The sequence below is a fragment of the Coenobita brevimanus genome, chromosome 35 (genome assembly GCF_032717465.1).
Source record: "Coenobita brevimanus isolate Jiangsu-jjx chromosome 35, ASM3271746v2, whole genome shotgun sequence".
Taxonomy (NCBI): domain Eukaryota; kingdom Metazoa; phylum Arthropoda; class Malacostraca; order Decapoda; family Coenobitidae; genus Coenobita; species Coenobita brevimanus.
This window is the reverse complement of record NC_136988.1, coordinates 1,710,504-1,730,101: the sequence shown is the minus strand read 5'-3', so window position 1 is coordinate 1,730,101 and position 19,598 is coordinate 1,710,504. Positions and strand designations below refer to the sequence as shown.

The 19,598-nt window shown below is 42.6% G+C and overlaps 1 protein-coding gene and 1 non-coding gene across 2 annotated transcripts in view; one reads left to right on the top strand and one right to left on the bottom strand.

The window, feature by feature from the left end:
* LOC145396220 (fibrillin-2-like) overlaps positions 1-19,598 on the bottom strand; it is a 102,261-nt gene that overhangs the window by 34,061 nt on the left and 48,602 nt on the right. The window contains exons 16-28 of the mRNA XM_080269654.1: positions 19,318-19,487; positions 18,642-18,854; positions 17,338-17,599; positions 16,519-16,644; positions 13,393-13,465; positions 12,214-12,392; positions 10,108-10,248; positions 8,730-8,837; positions 7,901-8,131; positions 6,079-6,603; positions 4,950-5,167; positions 3,053-3,191; positions 50-319 (exon numbers count right to left, since the gene is read on the bottom strand). Of these exons, the coding sequence (XP_080125780.1) occupies positions 50-319; positions 3,053-3,191; positions 4,950-5,167; positions 6,079-6,603; positions 7,901-8,131; positions 8,730-8,837; positions 10,108-10,248; positions 12,214-12,392; positions 13,393-13,465; positions 16,519-16,644; positions 17,338-17,599; positions 18,642-18,854; positions 19,318-19,487 (2,655 nt within the window). The remainder of the gene's footprint in view (positions 1-49; positions 320-3,052; positions 3,192-4,949; positions 5,168-6,078; positions 6,604-7,900; positions 8,132-8,729; positions 8,838-10,107; positions 10,249-12,213; positions 12,393-13,392; positions 13,466-16,518; positions 16,645-17,337; positions 17,600-18,641; positions 18,855-19,317; positions 19,488-19,598) is intronic.
* LOC145396260 (5S ribosomal RNA) lies at positions 14,992-15,110 on the top strand. Its single transcript, XR_013896752.1, has one exon. It is a non-coding gene; the product is annotated as a 5S ribosomal RNA (ribosomal RNA).

Sequence of the window (19,598 nt, the reverse complement as noted above, 5' to 3'; positions counted from 1 at the left end):
ACTATAGGATCTCTGTCAGGATAGAAAAAACACATTGGAATTTGATTACCTGAATTTTTGTCAGGGCATGGTTCACAGCCGACCCCCCAGGCAGCCCCCATGGAACAACAGCACTTCATCTTGGTGATCTCCACCATCATGGGCATGCTGCACACACCGTCCTCGTACGTCATGAAGCATATCTCTTCCCTCGTGTCGATGCACTCGGCTCGGTTGGGCAGCAGCATGAAGCCCTCTGGACATTCACACTCAAACCCGCCTATAGTGTTGATGCAGCGGCCGTTCTTGCACACACGCCGGTCCCTGCACTCATCAATGTCTGCACCAGAGGAACTTAATGGTTATCTTATACTCCTTATTGGAAGCAGCTTCACCTTAAATGCTATCTCTATCTACCTATTGCCGAACGCCTTAATCCTGGTAAGGGGTGACCACAAACAAATCATCTTCACATCACCCTCTCCTCTGCCATTTGGCAGCCCTTCCTCCAACTCCCCTCTCTCTTATATCTTTCCACTCCATCCCGTCACCTCATCCAAAAACCTCCACTTTCCACAAATATTTTAACATGCAATATGGGGGTGTTGATATCCTCTGTCCTCACAAAATTAATGGATATTTGAAGATATATTAAGTTTATTTTTAGACAAGCACAACAACAAATGATATAATACCGCATTAATACAAGATACTTCATTGCATTTACTGTTCATGGTACTGTAGGAGTAGAGGGAGGGGAAGGCCGAGGATGAAATGGAGGGATGGAGTGGAGAGGTACAAAAGAGAGAGGGGTGAGATAGGGAGAGGGCAATGAAATGGCAGGGGACAGGGCGACATGGAGGCAATTTGTTTGTGGCCACCCCTTGCTGGATTGAGGTGTCTAGCAATAGATAGAAAAGTACTGTAGGCTATTTTGCACAAGATTTTTTCATAATTATCATTGTGATTCTACTTTCCATAATATCTTTTGAACCATAGATTTTGAATTTCATGTTTGTATGCTTAAACCTTGAATGGCAAAGTGACCTACAAAACCCTCATTTTTGATAGTCATTTATGGTACACTGAGGTGGTTTGACCATGTGGAGAGGATGGAGAGTGAGAGACTGGCAAGAAGAGGGTATGTGAGTGAGGTGGAGGGGGAAGAGGGAAGGGGAAGCAAAGGATGAGATGGAGGGATGGAGTGGAGAGGTATATGAGAAGGGGAAGTGTGAGCTGGGAGCAGGGCAGTGAAATGGCAGGGGACAGGGCAACATGGAGGCAATTTGTTTGTGGCCACCCCTTACGGAATTAAGGAGTCTGGCAATAGATAGATAGATTTAAGGTACTCCTGTGGTTATTACAGATAGTCTGCTTGCATCCCATACCATATAATTCAACCAGCATCCTTACAGGAATGCCAGTTATGTTCCCTCCTCATCAGGTACACCCGAGAAAAGTTCTGCCTTATACACCTGCCTGCCAGTTTGCACCTTTATGTGTGAGACAACCACTAGTGAAGCAGTAGCCACACACCCAAATGTCTGGTACCACTGTGTGGGAGGGGAGAGGCATAGGCAGGAGGAAGGCTGGGGGAGCTGATAGTTCCTACCCCTCCCTCTTCCATCCCCATCCTTTTCACACAGTTACCAGATGGATGAATGCTGGCTACTGCTTCCCTACCACTTGTCTCATATCTACCACTTCGAAGTGGTGTGCGAGTGTATAACGTGGAATTTTCCTTGGGTGCACCTCAGAAATTATCACAAAACACTGCGAGGCTGCATTCCACTTTGAAATGTAAGGTCCAAGCATACAGCCAGCTGAGTCTGTACCGTAGTAGTTCAGTATAGTTGTGTACAATTACTACAAACTGTTTGGTATGTTAAACAGGTTCATTTAAATTTACAATGATCTTGTTTTCCTCTACCATTGCTCCATCTCTCACCATGAAACAAATCCATCCTTCTCAAACAAACATTCCTCCTCCTCCTTCCTCACCTCTGTTTTATCTGCTCTCTCTTCCTTTTCCGCATTCTCTTTCCCTCTACTCTCCATTTCTTCTCTTTCTTCTTCTCCTCCCAGTTATTCTCTCATCCTAAGCTCTTGTCCTTCCTCCCTCTTTCCTCCTTCCTCCTGTACTTCTCTTACTTATCTCTTCTATCTCTCTTTAACCAACTGTTCGTTTTAATCACCCCAGCTGATGTATATTATGATTTACAGAGCGGCAGGATGAGGAACAGAACTTTAGCAGGAAAGAGTATGTGTATGAGGATGCACTAAATCTCCCACTGGTATTATGGTGTACTGGCACTGGTATTGTGGTGTACTGGTGCTGGTATTATGACGCACTGGTATTATGGTGTACTGGTGCTGGTATTATGGTGTACTGGTGCTGGTATGATGGTGAACTGGTGCTGGTATTATGGTGTACTGGTATGATGGTGTACTGGTGCTGGTATGATGGTGTACTGGTGCTGGTATTATGGTGTACTGGTGCTGGTATTATGGTGTACTGGCACTGGTATTATGGTGTGCTGGTATTATGGTGTACTGGTATGATGGTGGACTGGTATTATGGTGTACTGGTGCTGGTATTATGATGGACTGGTATGATGGTGTACTGGTGCTGGTATTATGATGGACTGGTATGATGGTGTACTGGTGCTGGTATTATGGTGTACTGGTGCTGGTATTATGGTGTACTGGTGCTGGTATTATGGTGTACTGGTATGATGGTGTACTGGTGCTGGTATTATGGTGTACTGGTGCTGGTATTATGGTGTACTGGTGCTGGTATTATGGTGTACTGGTGCTGGTATTATGGTGTACTGGTACTGGTATTATGGTGTACTGGTGCTGGTATTATGGTGTACTGGTGCTGGTATTATGATGTACTGGTATGATGGTGTACTGGCATTGGTATTATGGACTGGTATGATGGTGTACTGGTGCTGGTATTATGATGGACTGGTATGATGGTGTACTGGCACTGGTATTATGGACTGGTATGATGGTGTACTGGCACTGGTATTATGGACTGGTATGATGGTGTACTGGAAGGCAGACTGACCCACACAAAGCGCTCCAGTCTCGTCCAGTGTGTAGCCACGGTCACACGAGCACATAAACGAGCCGAACGTGTTGGAGCAGCGGCCGTTTCCACACAAATTGTCCATCTCAGCACACTCATCAATGTCCTCCAGAATCACCTGAAAATACACACACAAAATACACAGAAAATACACACACAAAATACACAGAAAATACACACACAAAATACACAGAAAATACACACACAAAATACACAGAAAATACACACACAAAATACACAGAAAGAAGACACAAAGTACACAGAAATGACACACAAAAAATATAGAAAATACACACAAAAAATACAGAAAAACACACAAAATATACACATAAAATACACAGAAAATTCACACACACAATACCCAAAAATACACATAATACATTAAAAAAAAAATAATTAAAAAAAAAAAAAACGCACACAAAATACAGAAATTACACACATCAATACACAGAAAAGACACACAAAATGCACCATTGTTTTTTTCAGACTCTTGGAAGGGACCTTTGAAAACATCAGAAATACATACATGATCCTTAAATTATCACTTAAAATTATATGGGTTATTGTTTTATTCACCAGAAATGCATAGATGTGTACGTGAATAGTTGCAGGCAGGTACACCCAAGTCCAGGCCAGTTAAATCCTTAGATAAAGCCTAGAAAAATTTGAAAAAAAAACAGAAAATTTTGAAAAACTTTGCCCTGAATAATTCGGAGTATTTGGATATTTGAATTATTGGTGGTAGGACTGGAGGACTTTTACCGTACATTTATAAGTTTCCAAATGTCAACTCTGTTAGCTTTTACGCCACAAACACTCATCAGCCTTGTTAACTCTCAAAAACACCAATGACCAATCTTGTATGACCCAATCTGAAGTGTAAGGGCATGGAGTGAAGCTACCTTAACAAACATCTATGGCAGTGAAACCTGGGCAGTGAGTGACAGAGAAATTTAGGTTACAGGGTGCTGGCATAATGAGGATGGAAAATGGAGGTGATACAGAACCTTACAATGGGTGAATGGGAGTGTGGTTCATTCAATCAGGAAGACGTTGGATAGTATTTCATTCTATCATTTTTTTTTCTGACCCTATCTCACCCCACCTTGGAACAGGGAAAGGGGGTCTGGATGATGATGATGACGATGATGATGATTTCAGACTGAAAGAATGCATGGCAGGAATGTGATTATGAAATAGATGCTGAGATAATATGGAAGTAATCATAAAAAGGCTTACAGTGCAAACTTCAGAGGTTACTAACATGCGTCTCAAGGTTGAAGGTAATGCTGAAAAAGGAAGCACATAATTCAGTATGGAAGCAGAAGATTGATGAGAGAGACAGCATAGGAAGAGGAGTGACTTAATTATTGTTATTGTTGTAGTGTAACCTGTCTGTCTGGGCGAGACAACCCATCAACCACAGGCAAGCAACCACCCGTGCAGGGTCATTCCATGTAGTGAACCAATGTTCTCTTGTGGTGGATAGCATCTCGCCACAGTGAGGCACACGGAGGAGTGGAAAGTATGGTTCCTTGATGAAGTCCACATTTGTATCTCTCCACCCAGTTAAAAAGGGGTGCATAGTAGGCTCCACATTTTTCCATTATATAGTTATATTGTTACCACCCAGCACTGTAAATGGTTTCCTGGGTTACATGAGCTTGTTACTCAGTGCAGAGCCAGCTGAAGTGGGGTGAAAAAAGTAATAAATGTGACAGGAAGCAAGGAGAGGAGACACAGAAAAAAAGAGTGATGATGGTGCAAGAACAAGCAGGCAGTGCTACATCAAATGAATGGATGGTGGTCACCACCATCACTACAGATACTTTATCAGTAGTAACAAAAAGCTATTCTGTTCTTCCTGGACACTCACAGTGATGGTGTTGGGGCGGAATCCTCTACCACCGGGACACAGCTCCCGGTATTCGTCGGTGCCTTCCCGTGGGCACACCTCACACAGGGGACCCCAACCCTTGCCAATGGAACAACAGCAGGTGGAGCGAGTGACAGGGTCCCCCAGAGGGTCCCTGCAGATGCCTCGACCACCCCGCACCTCAATCACGTCCAGGAAACACTCACCCTCCCGCCGGTCTGCACCACCACATACTCATTTTATTTCACATTACACACTCGTACAACAAAAAAATCAACACATGATTAACACTAATTATCTTATACATCAAATTACTGGATTATTATTTATCCTACCTATCAAATTATTGTTCTTCATACCCTGATATTCTCATACAATAAATGTAAACTTGCTGGATTATTATACATGGACTTCCTGTGTCATTATTTATGCCCTGACAGTCTTACACAATAAATATCAACAAACTGGATATCATTCATGCCCCAACAATGTTACACAATAATGGTCTTACAATACTTCGAGGATAATACTATACTGTACTATAGTGGCAAATCGAAAGACTATACAATACTGGCAACCCAAGAAAAAAGAAATTATTGTTTATGTGCCTTCAATGAACATTTCGAATTGATCACTTGCAAGTTTTGTGCTACATGGAAAGTGAAAACATTGACACTGATAATTTTTTTTATTATCAGCATAAACTCACATTAAAAACTGATAAATATTGTGTGAAAACTGCTTTGACATAGTATATGGTGCTTGCTGAACAATGTAATGCTTCGATTTACCTGCAGATAAGGAAAATAGTAAACAATTTTCAAGCACTGTGGAAAGATGGACAGTCTTCAGTATCATATTTTCCTCATTTATGGCAAAATGAACGCATAACATTGTTCAGCAAGTACTTGATATTATGTAAAACCTATATTCACACAATATTCATCTGTCTCAAATGTAATTTGTGCTAATACTATGAAAATTATCAGTGTCAATATTTTCAACTTCCTTGTAGCCCAAAACTCACTGGTGGTCAATTCAGCAAGATAACCATCAACCGAGGAACTAGGACACTGAAATGGTTAAGATCAAGAGTGATTGTGATGCATGCAAGACCAAAGCAACATACCTACACATCCGTCGCCGGAGTCAATGAGCTCAAAGTGCGGGGGACACTCGCAGATGTAGTCCCCCTGCTGGTTGATGCAGGTCCCGTACTGACACACATCCGGGTTCTCGCACTCATCGATGTCCGTGCAGTTGCCGCCGGTCTCATCCAGGTGGTAGCCGTCGTCGCAGATGCAACGGAACATTCCGAAGATATTCTCACACTGGCCGTAGACACAGAGGTTGCTGAACATGTCGCACTCGTCGATATCCACGCACGCTTGCTCGTTGTGAGGGTCCGGATGCATGAAGCCCATTTCACAGTCACACTTGAAGGACCCTGGGTAGTTCAAGCACTGGCCGTTCTCACACAGGGTCGGGTCCTGTGTACACTCATCCACGTCCTCACAGAAGAACCCATCGCCTCTGAAGCCAGTATCGCACACACACTTAAATGAGCCGTCAGTGTTGATGCACTGAGCGTCACGGTCACACCCGCCATTGTTGGTGAGGCACTCGTTGACATCACGACACATCTTGCCATTACCTGAGGCAGGACGATATTAACTGATGTGGCTTATTTTATTTTATTTATTTATTTTTTTCCTGATGAATGGAGGAAGGGAAAAAAAATAAAAACATAAAAAGAAAAAAAAAAATCCATATCAAATAAGAAATATATACCTTTAAGAAAAATTCATTTCCAAAAATAAAATCTGTAACTATTCTTTAAACCCTCTGAATCCAGCCCCTTGTAAAAACTTAACACACCCCACACTGAACTGCCTTTCAGTCCTGCAATATTTGATCTACACTCATTGTACTCAACAGTAATTTGGCCTAAACTCTCTTCTCTCCATCTTGAATGCCGAGCTGTAACAGGAGATTAACACTAATATATGGTTCTACTCATGAAGAACTGCTACATAAAGGTTGTGGAGACTTAGCGTTGTCTTTCTCTGTCACTGAGCTAAGTGATGTACACTGCAAAAGGATGAAAATCTGGGCTAAGTTGATGTAAAAGAGGTATAGCATTTATAATGAGGTGAACAGGTGTATTGAGGCAGTTGTTGTTTGTTTGTTGTTGTGCAACCCCAGTCTGTCTGGCTAAGCAGACCCATCAACTGCATGCAAGCAAGTTCCTGCAAGGTCATCACATGCAGTAAACTGTTCCTTATGGTGGAGAGCATCTCACCATAGTGAGGCATGGGGAAGGGTAAAGGAGAGGCAGCAAGGAAAATGAAAGACAAAAACAGATATAACACAAATGAAGGAGAGACAGCAAGGAAAATGAGACAACAACAGACAAAGAGACAGCAAGGAAAATGAAAGCTAACAGCAGATATTATGAAGAGACAGCATGAGATACAATGAAAGAAGCAGTGAGGGACAGGGGCACTATGTGAAGTGGATGCAGTGAAATAAAAAAATGAAATAGCTTTGTACCACAAAGTACTTTAATCTGCGTGGGACTTTAACTCACCAAGCCACTGCTGGCCTAATGGATGTATAACCACCAAATAATTATGCCATTTTTCTTTCGGATCCACACTCCCCAACTCATTGCAGTGTGGGTGGTAGTGACTTTAAGCTCTTCCAGTCATGACGGTCTGATAAACTGTACAGTATTAATGACAGATTAAAAGGAAAATGTCATAACTACATGACTGCCACTTTAGACCTGCAGCTGAAAGGTAGGTCTGAGCCCATACGGATGAGGGTGTTTTGTGGTACGATGTTTTTATGATTTGTTGTTAATAAAGTACAGTATATAACATAACAGAAGAGCACTAGTCTCCGATTTATACTCGTACAATGACTAGCTGCTGTGCTGTTGCTCCTACCTGTGAATCCATCCCTGCACCGACACTCGTACGTTCCGTCAATGTTGACACAGTCGGCATTGTGGTCGCAGTGGAAGATACCCGTAGTGCACTCGTCATCATCAGTACAGCCAGGACCCAACTCGGTCTTGACGCTGTAGCCGTCCTCGCAGCGACACCCAAATGAGCCGACGGTGTTGTCGCACTTCCCATTCTGGCACAGATTGGGGTTCATCTCACACTCGTCCACGTCTGCGGCACAGGCACTCTGGCTGAGTATAATGGTTGCACAGTACCAGAATAGTACCGGTAACAACACGTACTGAAACGATGGTATGACCCACAGTACAATAACTAAGGGCACAATAATAAAGACAGGCATTCTTTAATAAAAATTTACGATGCTCTTTCTATACTGTACTTACATCCTGATGCCTAAATTCATAAAACTATAGTAAGTCAGGGTGATGAGGGAAAACACAGCAACTACAGTGTATGTACAATGGAAAAAAGTATCACACAGGATGGCTATGATGTTATCCACAATTACCAAAACAGCTCCGTATGACCCAAGATAATTAATATTTTATCTAAAATTTTTCATGGTAACGATACTGCCTAGCAAATGTCACAAATATGCAGAACAGTGCACCCTCATGAAAGCAGGTTCACCAATGTGGGGTGGAATCACTGGGCAGTTTGTAATAGCCACTGTTTATGGTGTTAGACTGTTGCATGTCGAATTTGTACTGATACTTTTTGGATCCACTGTACACCATCAGTACACTGAGGAGGCAGCAGATAAGGAACAGCTGGAATAAAAGTGAGAATCAAAGATGCCATGACTCACCCAAACATCCGGGTCCTTCAGGGTCAGGTAGAAGTCCACCATCACAGGTGCACAGGTAGCTGCCGGGGGCGTTGGTGCACTTACCCCCAGAGCAGATGGCTGGCCTCTCTGTGGCACATAAACCCTTACTATGGCACAATGAAAATGTTTGCTAAAAAAACTCATTTTTCATGAACCACCAGAAAAAATGCAGTTTCCAGACAACTTGAGTGCACTTAACCAAACTCTGATGCAGCCATCACATTTCCATTTCAGCAATAATAAAAGATCTATCTATCTGTTGTCATAAAGGGTGGCCACAAACAAATCTCCTCCATGTGGCTGCCCTCCCTGTAAATCACGCCCCCCTCTTTCATGTACGGTATCTCTCCAGTTCATCCCTCTATCTCATCCTTGGCCTTCCCCTTCTCATCTCCCTCTCCACCTCACTCTCAGAGATATTCAGTCATTATTTCATTCAGTCATATTCTGTTATTCGAACACAGTGACAAAAACGAACATACCATTTTATTCTTGTTGCTGGTGTTTCCTTTGTTTTTGTTGTCATTACTGAACTGGCTATATACTCAGTTTTTTTGTCGAAGCGAAGATGCACTTGATTTTTTTTTTTTTTTTTTTTTTTTTTTAGTGAGGAAGAAGGAACCAAAGGCTGAGCCCGCAAAACAGTTCCTTCAAAAAAAAAAAAAGAGAGAGAGAGAGAGAGAGAGAGAGAGACAAATTCAAGATCCATTCAGGCTGGTGATGACTGGCTGAATGCAACATGTCTGAATAACATCTTTGTATTTCAGTTAGTAAATAAGTTACAGTTCACACTACTGGTAATTATCTGAAATACAATGGTGTTATTCAGACACGATGCATTCAGCCAATCATCACCGACCTCTCAAGTGCATCTTCGCCTCGATAAAAGAGAGAGAGAGAGAGAATAGTGGACTGCCAGCTGATGATACTCTTCTCCTGCAGCACACCACCCTCCTCTCAGGGACAAGGAGGGCTGCCATACCTCCTTACTATATGTATATTTCATCTTCTTCACTACTAATGCTGGGCTGAGGTCTTGTTGCCCCAAGCTGGTTCTGTGTGTGTGTGTGTGTGTGTGTGTGTGTGTGTCTGTGTGTGTGTGTGTGTGTGTCTGTGTGTGTGTGTGTGTGTGTGTGTGTGTGTGTGTGTGTGTGTGTGTGTGTGTGTGTGTGTTCACGTTTTCAACCTTTAAACAGAATTACGAACTAAACTTTTCACATATTCACCACATAAACAGAAACCATCACCTATCCTTTTCACATTCTCACCCTCTACACAGAATCACTATCCTTTTCACATACAAGCCCATCCAACTATCCTTTCCACATATTCACCCACGGGACAAAAAACAACTAACCTTTGCATTCATTAACGTCAGCACAAGAGCGTCCGTCCAAGAGGAGCATGTATCCAGTAGAACATGAGCAGGAGAAGAGGCCTGGTGAGTTGATGCAGATGTCGTCGCAGCCGCCGTTGTTCACACTGCATTCGTCAATATCTTCGTGAGTCACCGAGAGGAACACAACACATTATCATGACAATTGGTCAAGACTTAGTGCCTTTACTTCTCTCCAGTACCATTAAAGTAATAATCATCAACCTATCACCTACACCTCATTTCACTAAGGTCGAGAGAGAGAGAGAGAGAGACAGACAGACAGACAGAAAGACAGACAGACAGAATCTGTTTATTTCAAGATGCCTGGAAACACTGTGTTTAGAAGACTGGAGGTCATATGCAGAAGGAAGTAAAGACAGTAGGAGTTTCAGGATTGATGCTCTTGCACACTTGTTGCAATATACACAGATTTGAATGCAGCCTTGACAAAAACTCCATCCCCTACCCCAAAAAAAAATAATAATAATAATAAAAAATAATAATAATAAAACAATAAACTAGGCATCAAACTTATTCCAACTGTCATTTTACTTTAACTTGGCCCAGATTTTTGTCCTTTTGCAGTTTATTTCCCATAGCTCAGTGGCAGAATAAGACAATACCATGGCTCTACATCCTTTCCATGGGACTTCTTCATGACTAGCACCATATTCAAAGTTTAATCTCTTGTTAACACAGTGACCACGTTGGAGAGATGGAATTTTAGGCCAAGTTAAAGTAAAAAGAAGAAAAAAAGGGTACAGGGTTTTATTTTATTCTGGGGTGATTTTTTCTTTCATTTCTTCTTTCTTCTTGTAACGCTGCAGTGAAACACACGCATACTGAAGCGGTGCATCCAAAATGGCAAGCCTATCTCTAATACATCTGGCAACACCATCCAACGGCTGATGATACATAAAAGTCAAATCAATATACACACAGTACAGGGAAATACACAGTAAAGTGAATATTCAGTCATTACACAGTCAGATCAATTTACAGTCAGTACAGTGCAGTCAACTCATTATAAAGTCAAATTAATATATGCTTAAATCGATATACTGTACAGTATAGTCAAATCAATAGTCACAAAATACCATCACAGTCAAAATATATATTACAAAAATAGTCAATTACAGTCAAAATACAGTCAAATACTGTAGTCTGAAAGTCAAAACTGTATTGTACTGAATCATTTATAAACACTCCAACATGCTTACATGCACTGGACTTGGTCACTTAATGGAGCTTCTCCACGCTGCTAGATTTCAGGCAGCCTCCCTATTCAGTCCCTTATCCCCAAGGTCACATTCTATGACCTCGTCCCAGGTCTTTTTCAGTCTGCCTTGAGCAACCCTACCCCCAACATTCACACTTCTTACCTTATGCATTCAATTATCATCCTCCACCTACCTCTACTCATCACAAAACATATACATTCCAGTCTCATCCTTCTACTGAACTTTTCAGTCATAAACCTAGCCCTCCCCCCAGGCCTCACATTCAAAGACACACTACACATCCATCTACCTAATCTTGTCAGTTCTGTATGTCTGAGCCTATGAAAATCCTCTTCTTTTACTGCTCAGGTCTCGCTACCACACACCATTACACTCCAAACATTTGTCGAATGCAATGGTCCCACAGTTTGGAGAGACAGACCCCTCAATGTCAGGAGAGGCAACAGTTCCCTGACCTTCCTTCAACCACTCCTTACCCTAGCCACAGAGCTAGCCCCAGCCCCACCTCCAGTGCATAACATCCCCCATGTAACAAAACTCTTCCACACAGTCAAGAGACTCTCTAGCATGATCAGTCCTTTCATGCTTGACAATCTCTACATATCCTCTCTGACACACTGCACACACAAAATCAGCAATATCTCAGTCTACCCCTAATATCACAACATCTCTTTTGCACCCACTTATCACAAATACTGCACAAGATGGAGTTACTTCTCACATCTTTCTGGCAAACCACACATGGCCACACTTCCTCTGCTCTGACAGTACCGCCACCAGCCCTGGATATCAACAAATAGCCAAATATAGTCAAAATACACAGTAAAATCCATGGGGAGCCTACCTTCACAATGAGACTTCTGGGCTATCTGCTGGTATCCATCATCACACATACACTGGTAGGTGCCCATCATGTTCTCACACACGCCATTGGAGCAGATCCCAGAGGTGCGGGAACATTCATCTATGTCCTTGCAGTGGCGCCGGTCTGGGGAGAGCTCATGCCCCGGTGGACATTCACACCTGCCATGGAAATAAAAACCTGAAGTCAACTTACCTTAACTTGGCCCAGATTTTCATCCTTTTGTCGCTTGTTTTACGTACTTCAGTGGTGGTAGAAACACTGTGCTATGGCTCTATATACTTTCCACAGAGACTAACTAGAAGACTGTATGAATGAGGTGGAAGGGGGGGAGCAGGAGAGGGAGACCAAGGATAAGCTGGAGGCATGAAGTGGAGAGAGATATAAGAGAGGGGGGTGAGTTGTAGGGACGGCAGTCAAATGGCTCTGAAGAAATCAACATGGAGGCAATTTGTTTGTGGCCACTCCTTACGCGAATAAGACATGTAGCAATAGATAGATAGACAGAATAAAAAAGTGTGACTACCTCTTTATTTATAGATTTAAAAAAAAAAAAAAAAGTAAGAAAAGGTCAAGGTTTTACAGTTTTACACATTATACTGTTTTTACTTGGCCTAAGACTCCCATCTCCTCAGTTTGAATGGTTGCTTGTAACAATCACTTAACACTAGAATTAGATGCTAGTCATGATAAGGTGCTATAGAAAGGATATTGAGACAGTGCTGCCTTATTCAGACACTGAGTTATGAGAAATAAGTTGCAAATTAACAAACTTCTCGGTCAAGTGAAAGGGAACTTGGTTGAAAAAGGAGACAATTTTGGTCAGAGTTAAAGAGAAAGAGAAATGAGTTGCAAATGAACAAAATTCTAAGGCAAGTGGAAGAAAAAAGAACTATGCTAACAGGATATGACCAACACTATAAGCAAAAGCGCAGTGTTACATAGATGGGGAAGTGCATGATTTTTATATAGCACAGCAAGGTCCGGGAAGGATGAGGCAGGCAAAACTTTAAAACATATTATTCAAAGTTGTCAGGTGTGTTTGTATGATGTGATAGGGTGAGGCAGGGAAAGGCAGAGTACAGCAGTGTGAGGCAGGGTAAGGCAGGGTGTGACAGGGTAAGGCAGAGTGTGGCAGGTATAACTTTAAAACCATATAACCTGAAGCTCCCTGGTGTATTGATGCAACGGCCACCACGACACAGGCCCGGCGTTCGCTCACACTCGTTGATGTCTGTCGAAAATGTACATACATACATGTTAACACACACACATAAACATCCAAGTACACTTAAAACACGTATGTAAACACAAAACACATAAACACAAATGCGTACACACTCTCATCTTACTTGGCATTCACTAGGCACCAAAAATGTCCAGTACTAGCAACATACAGGATATCTTCTTCAATACTAATAAACGTCGACCTCACCATACAACTGACTATTATACGATCATTCAATTATCTATCTATCTATCTATCTATCTATAACTTGATGCCCTAAACCCACAAAGGGTGGCCGCAGACAAAACACCTCTAAGTCGCTCTGTCATCCACCATTTGACTGCCCTCCCCCCAACTCACTCCCCCCTCTCTTATATACCTCTCAACTCCATCCCTCCACCTCATCCTCGGTCTTCCCCTCCCTCAGCTTCACCTACATACACCCTCTTAGTCAGTCTTTCATTCTCCATTCTCTCCACATGTCTGAACCACCTCAGTCTTAACATTTTAGCATCTTTTTTTTTATATACAGTATAAGATCTTCATTTTTACTTATACCACTGCTACGATCTCCTACGAAGGACCATTTCTCGACATAGAGTCATTGATTTTGCTTGTACCATCATTACCATCCCTACGTCTGATATACAAATGTTATCTGATTTCCATGAATGTAACCGATTATATTGTGAAGTTAACCTGTAATTCACTATCTAAACATATCCATAACAACATTATTTATCTGCCTTAAAGTACTGTTGTGTACTTTGTATCATCATGTCTTCAGTGCTTAAATAGTAATAAAGTTATAAGTGTAACATACCAAATATTCTAATAATAATATGTTTGTCTCATTCACGTACTGAACCCGAGTTTTTCATTATATTCCTTCTAATGGTCTTCTTCAGCTTCAGACATACAAGGTGGCCCAAAAATAATGCTCTGCCAAGTGATCTGTGTTGTGGGAAAGCCCAAGCTGGTGTTATCAAGGTCTAAAGTCGTTTATTCATTTCCTACTTCCACTGGCACACCCATGCCCTGACCAGCAGACTCAGCTGTCCCCACAACACTTAAAATACTGCCAAGTTAACTTTCCAGGGAGTGACGTGATTTCTTGTGTGTTACGGGGGGTGGGGGAGGACTTAGCTAGTGTTATCAGTGCCTACCCTTCATCATCTATTCACTTCCTACTCCCACTGCCATATCCACACCCACACCAGCAGACTGACCCATCCCTGCAACAAACAAACCCCTTTCACACTCAGTACTGTCTGCTTTGAAAACCCTCTCTCACTGTCACACCTATGCCCACACCAGCAGACTGAGTGCTATTAAGAGGGAACTCTGTGCTTTTTGAACTGGAGGGGTTGAAAACAGACTTAATAAACTCCTTCAGTACAGGTGGCCTTCCTCAAGCTCAATAAAATCATCTACTGGGAAAAAAAAAAAAAAAAAAAAAAGACAGCCAAATTCAGGGCTTTATAAATTTTGTGACCTATAAATATATATAAATGTCATGTTTTCAGTGCTTAGCAAACGGCCATGCCACGTTGAGTACACCGCTTCCCATCCGATCAGCCAAGTTAAGCAACGTTGGGTCTGGTTAGTACTTGGATGGGTGACCGCCTGGGAACACCAGATGCTGTTGGCATAACGTTCTCCCTACGTGTCAAGTAGGGTTGGTGGAGGATTAGTGCCCCTCCCTGTAAAACAATTAACTCTGAGCCCTTGGCCACCCCGTTTGGGATACATGGTGTCTGGCAATGAATGAAAAAATGAAAAACCCCTTGGCTGCATATAGCATTCAGGAAATGCCCATTGGTAGACTGCATCATACATTCCAGACGCGCCACTTGAAATACCGTGAACTTTTTGGTCATTTTTCATGCCTACTGCATGCTTTTGCTTGATGAGTGAGTCGCGCATCGTCAGTGTGGAGTGTAAACATTGTCTAGAATGTTATCATGTCTGGTTAGGTACGAGTGGGTCAATATGATGAAAACACAATTTCTTTAACCGGTTTTACTGCAACACGGACACAGGAAATGTTCAGGGCCGCCACATAATCAACGAGATTATGACTGATACGCACTGACTACAGTGTATTCTAATTCTCCAATGCTGTTTCTAATCCGCAAATGTTGTAAGTTTCATTAAATATTATGTGATATATATTTTAATACTGTGCAGAATGGCTTGTTAATAATGTTCCACAAGAAACGCATGTGGCAGTATCTTGTGTGTTACAGGGATGGCTCAGTCTGCTGGTGTGGGTGTGGGTATGACAGTGGGAGTAGGAAATGAATAAATGATGTGGAGTAGATACTGATAACACTGACTGAGCTGGTCCCATAACACATATCACCCAGCAGAGCATCAAGGACTGACTGTGTTTTATGTGTACTCTGTGTTCTGGGTATTCTGTGTGCATTTCTTTTGTGCTTTGTGTATGCTTTGTTTGTGTTTTGTGTGTACCTTGTGTGTATTCTGGGTGTGGTTTGTGTGTATATTGTGTTGTGTATTCTGTGTGCATTTAGTTTGTGCTTTACATATGCTTTGTGTGCATTGTGTATAGTTTGTGTGTATTCTGGGTGTGCTTTGTGTTTATTTTGTGTGTGCTTTGTATGTATTTTGCATTTTGTGTGTATTCTGTGTATTTTTTGTGTGCTTTGTGTATGGGTTCTGTTTATGTTCTGTGTAAGTTTTATGTGTTTTTGATAACAGTGATAGAGCTGCTCCCACAACACACAACATCACTCAGCAGAATGGAGGTGAGGTGTTATGGAAATGAATAAATGACACAGGGTAGATTCTGAACTGTCCCCACAAAACACACGAAGCAGCCCGGTGAAGGGGAAGTGGAGCATTATGTAAGGACCAGCCTGTATTTTTATTTATTTATTTTTTGCATTATATATGGGCCAGCTTGTATTTTTTTGTTATTTATATATTTTTTATGTAAGGAATGAGGAACCAAAGACTACACATATGGACTCCTACTACAATGATGCAAATGGCTAAGAAATGTACCACAAATGTTGCAGTGGACCTCAGCTCACCCATGCAAACCTGCATCATCATGGTGGACTCGAAGCCAATGTCACAGTCACAGATGAAAGACCCGGCGGTGTTCTGGCAGGTGCCATTGCCACACACGCCGTGCATGATGCCACACTCGTCAATGTCTGAAACAACACAATGAACAATTACTCATCTACCTATTTATCTGTCCAATGCCAGATGCTTCTTTAATAGCACAAAGTGCATCATCAATGTCTGAAACACAACACACGAACAGTTCTCCACCTATTAATCCATCTATCTACCCTGCGCCAGAGGCCTTAGTGCCATAAGGGGTGATCACAAACAAACTGCCTTCACATCACCCTGTCCCTTGATATTTGTCTGCCCTCCCTGCAACTCATACACCCCTCTCACATATCTTACCACTCCATCCCTTCCTTAGTCTCTCCATCCTTTCCTCTCTCTCTGCCTCATTCTCATACACTCTTCTTACAATTATCACCTCTTTTATACTACACAAAGTCTGACACACAACCCATATAGTAATTTATCTCTATTTATTGCCAGATGCTTTAATCCCACAAACAAAACACTTCCACACTGCTCTGTCCTGCCATTTGCCTGTCTTTCCTCCACCTCACATCCACCTTCTTCATACATCTCCACTCCGTCCCTCCATCTCATCCATGGTCTCCCTCTTCTCCTCTCCCTCTCCATTTCATCCTTGTTTCCTCATTCCCCTCTCCCCTTCAGCCACACTCACAATCATTATTCAAGTCAGTCTTTCACTCTCCAAACACCCTTTTGACCTGCAGTGGAGAGGTGTGTTTAATTTAAAAGTTCCTTTCACTCACCCAGGCACTTGACTCCATCTTCATCGAGGGCGTATCCCTGGTTGCAGCGGCAGGAGAAGGACCCAATGGAGTTCCTGCAGCGGCCGTTCTCGCACATGTCATCAAAGGTGGTGCACTCATTGATGTCCTTCCGGCCCTCATACCCGTAGCTCTTGGGGCACAGCTCGTCAAACAGGTCAGTGCCAGGACGGGGACATGCCTCACAGCCATCACCCCAAGCGCGGCCCACCGTACAGCAGCATGTTGACTTGCCAAAAACACCCTGTGGCACACAACATCATTAGCTGTACTCACAGCAAACACCACAACTTCAGATGCTTTCACAAATCACATAACTCTTACACACACTCTAAGCCACGCATCAGCTGCACTCACAATAAATAACATAACTTCATATAACACAACACTTTATTACACTACCAGCGACAATACCAAATACATCATTATCTCTGATGCCTTGCTACCTATAGGAAACCCCCGTACAGGAGGTGGCCTTGACAGAAATGCCTCCACGTTACTTATCTTCACACACTTTTCACACTCTCTCAAACACTCCTCTTCCTCTCCCCACTTTTTCTCCAATGCACTGTTTCTCTTTTCTTCCACATCACATAAGGTATGCCTCTACCAACACTGCCATCTATATCACTTTCACACACCTTCTTTGGCACTGACTTATGTGTATTCTTTGTACTTCATAGGCTTTCAAAAATCACGCAACACTTATACACTCTGTGGCACACAATATTAGCAGCTGGACTCACAACAAATATCACAGCTTCATATGCTTTCACAAATCTCAACCATCCATCCATCACTCAACCCATGAGGAGCGTAGGAGCCCAGGGCTAAGCAAATTGGTCCTGACACTTATTAATAACAATCATGGTGGTAGGTGGTGGCAACCATCATCTACTCACTTCATGCAGCACTGCCTACTTCTTCCTTCACCTTTATCATTCTTTTTCTAAGTCTGCCCTCCTCTTTTTCTATTTCCCCTCCAAACAATTGCCTAGCAGTGTAGAAGGGGGAGTGCTATACAGGATGGCCAGTGCATAACATTTTCCATGCACTCTGCTGGACAATTTTTCATGTGTTCCAAGGACAGCCCAGTCAATGTTTTCAGTGATTATCCTGCATCATTAATTATCTCCTACTCCTACTGCCTCACTCACACCCACACCAGCACAATGAGCCGTCTCTGTTACACACTGAGTTTCTTGTGAAGTGCTACTTATGGGTGACCTTCTATTATGAGCTACCAAGGGGAAGGAAGAGAAACAAAACTTTTACAGGGACTGTACCTCAAGGGGTCTGCCGCAGATGCCAGTGCGATAGTCGAGGAAACACGTCTCTTCACGGAGGTCAAGACACTTGGTGCGTGTTTCATCCAGGGTGAGGCCGGTGGGGCAGATGCAGGTGAAGGAGCCGTCCGTGTTGACGCACTCACCACCTCCCTGGCATATCCCAGGGTTCAGCTGGCACTCATTGATGTCCTGGCACGTCTTTCCGTCCATCTGATCCATACAACAGCGTCAATGAACAATGTAGTAAATAAAGTAGAGAGGATGATGATGATGATGCACTTTACATGCTAACTACTGGTAAAACTGCATTGAAACTAGCCTCAACAATTAAACTCAATAACGTACACTAATTTTATAAACATTATGTATTACATGACGTCCTATGGTGGCAAGAAGGGCTAAAAAGGTATTTAGTGGCTGATATACAGTCAGCATCAAATGTCCTGTTGCCTCTACTGCTTCTCTCCATGGACTTATAAAATCAGTAAGTTGGATCTGCAGCAAATGACACTTACGACATCAATCTGATACCAAACGAAAGTCACCTGTAAGGGTTGTTGCAGATTCACAACACTGATTATCAAAATGCATGGAGAGGAAGCCGGAGAAGCAACAGCACTTTTGATGCTGACTCTACAGGTATTGTAAAATCAAATATTGCTGGTGTAGAGACCTTAGCAAATCCAATAGGACAGTCACAGTCAGCAGGACTACAGAGCTCACATGGGGACCCCCAGGCCTTGCCAATAGTGCAGCAACACTCGGACTTGAGGGTGAGGCGTGGCAGGTTGTTCTCACACCTCCCATCCCTCACTTTGGTCCAGCACGACCCTCGACGGTTATCTGACACAAACAACACCATGCATCAGACACCATTACATCATCCTGTGTCATAACAACACCACTCAATACAGGCCAATCTCACTATATGATCGGGTTACATCCTGTACAGTT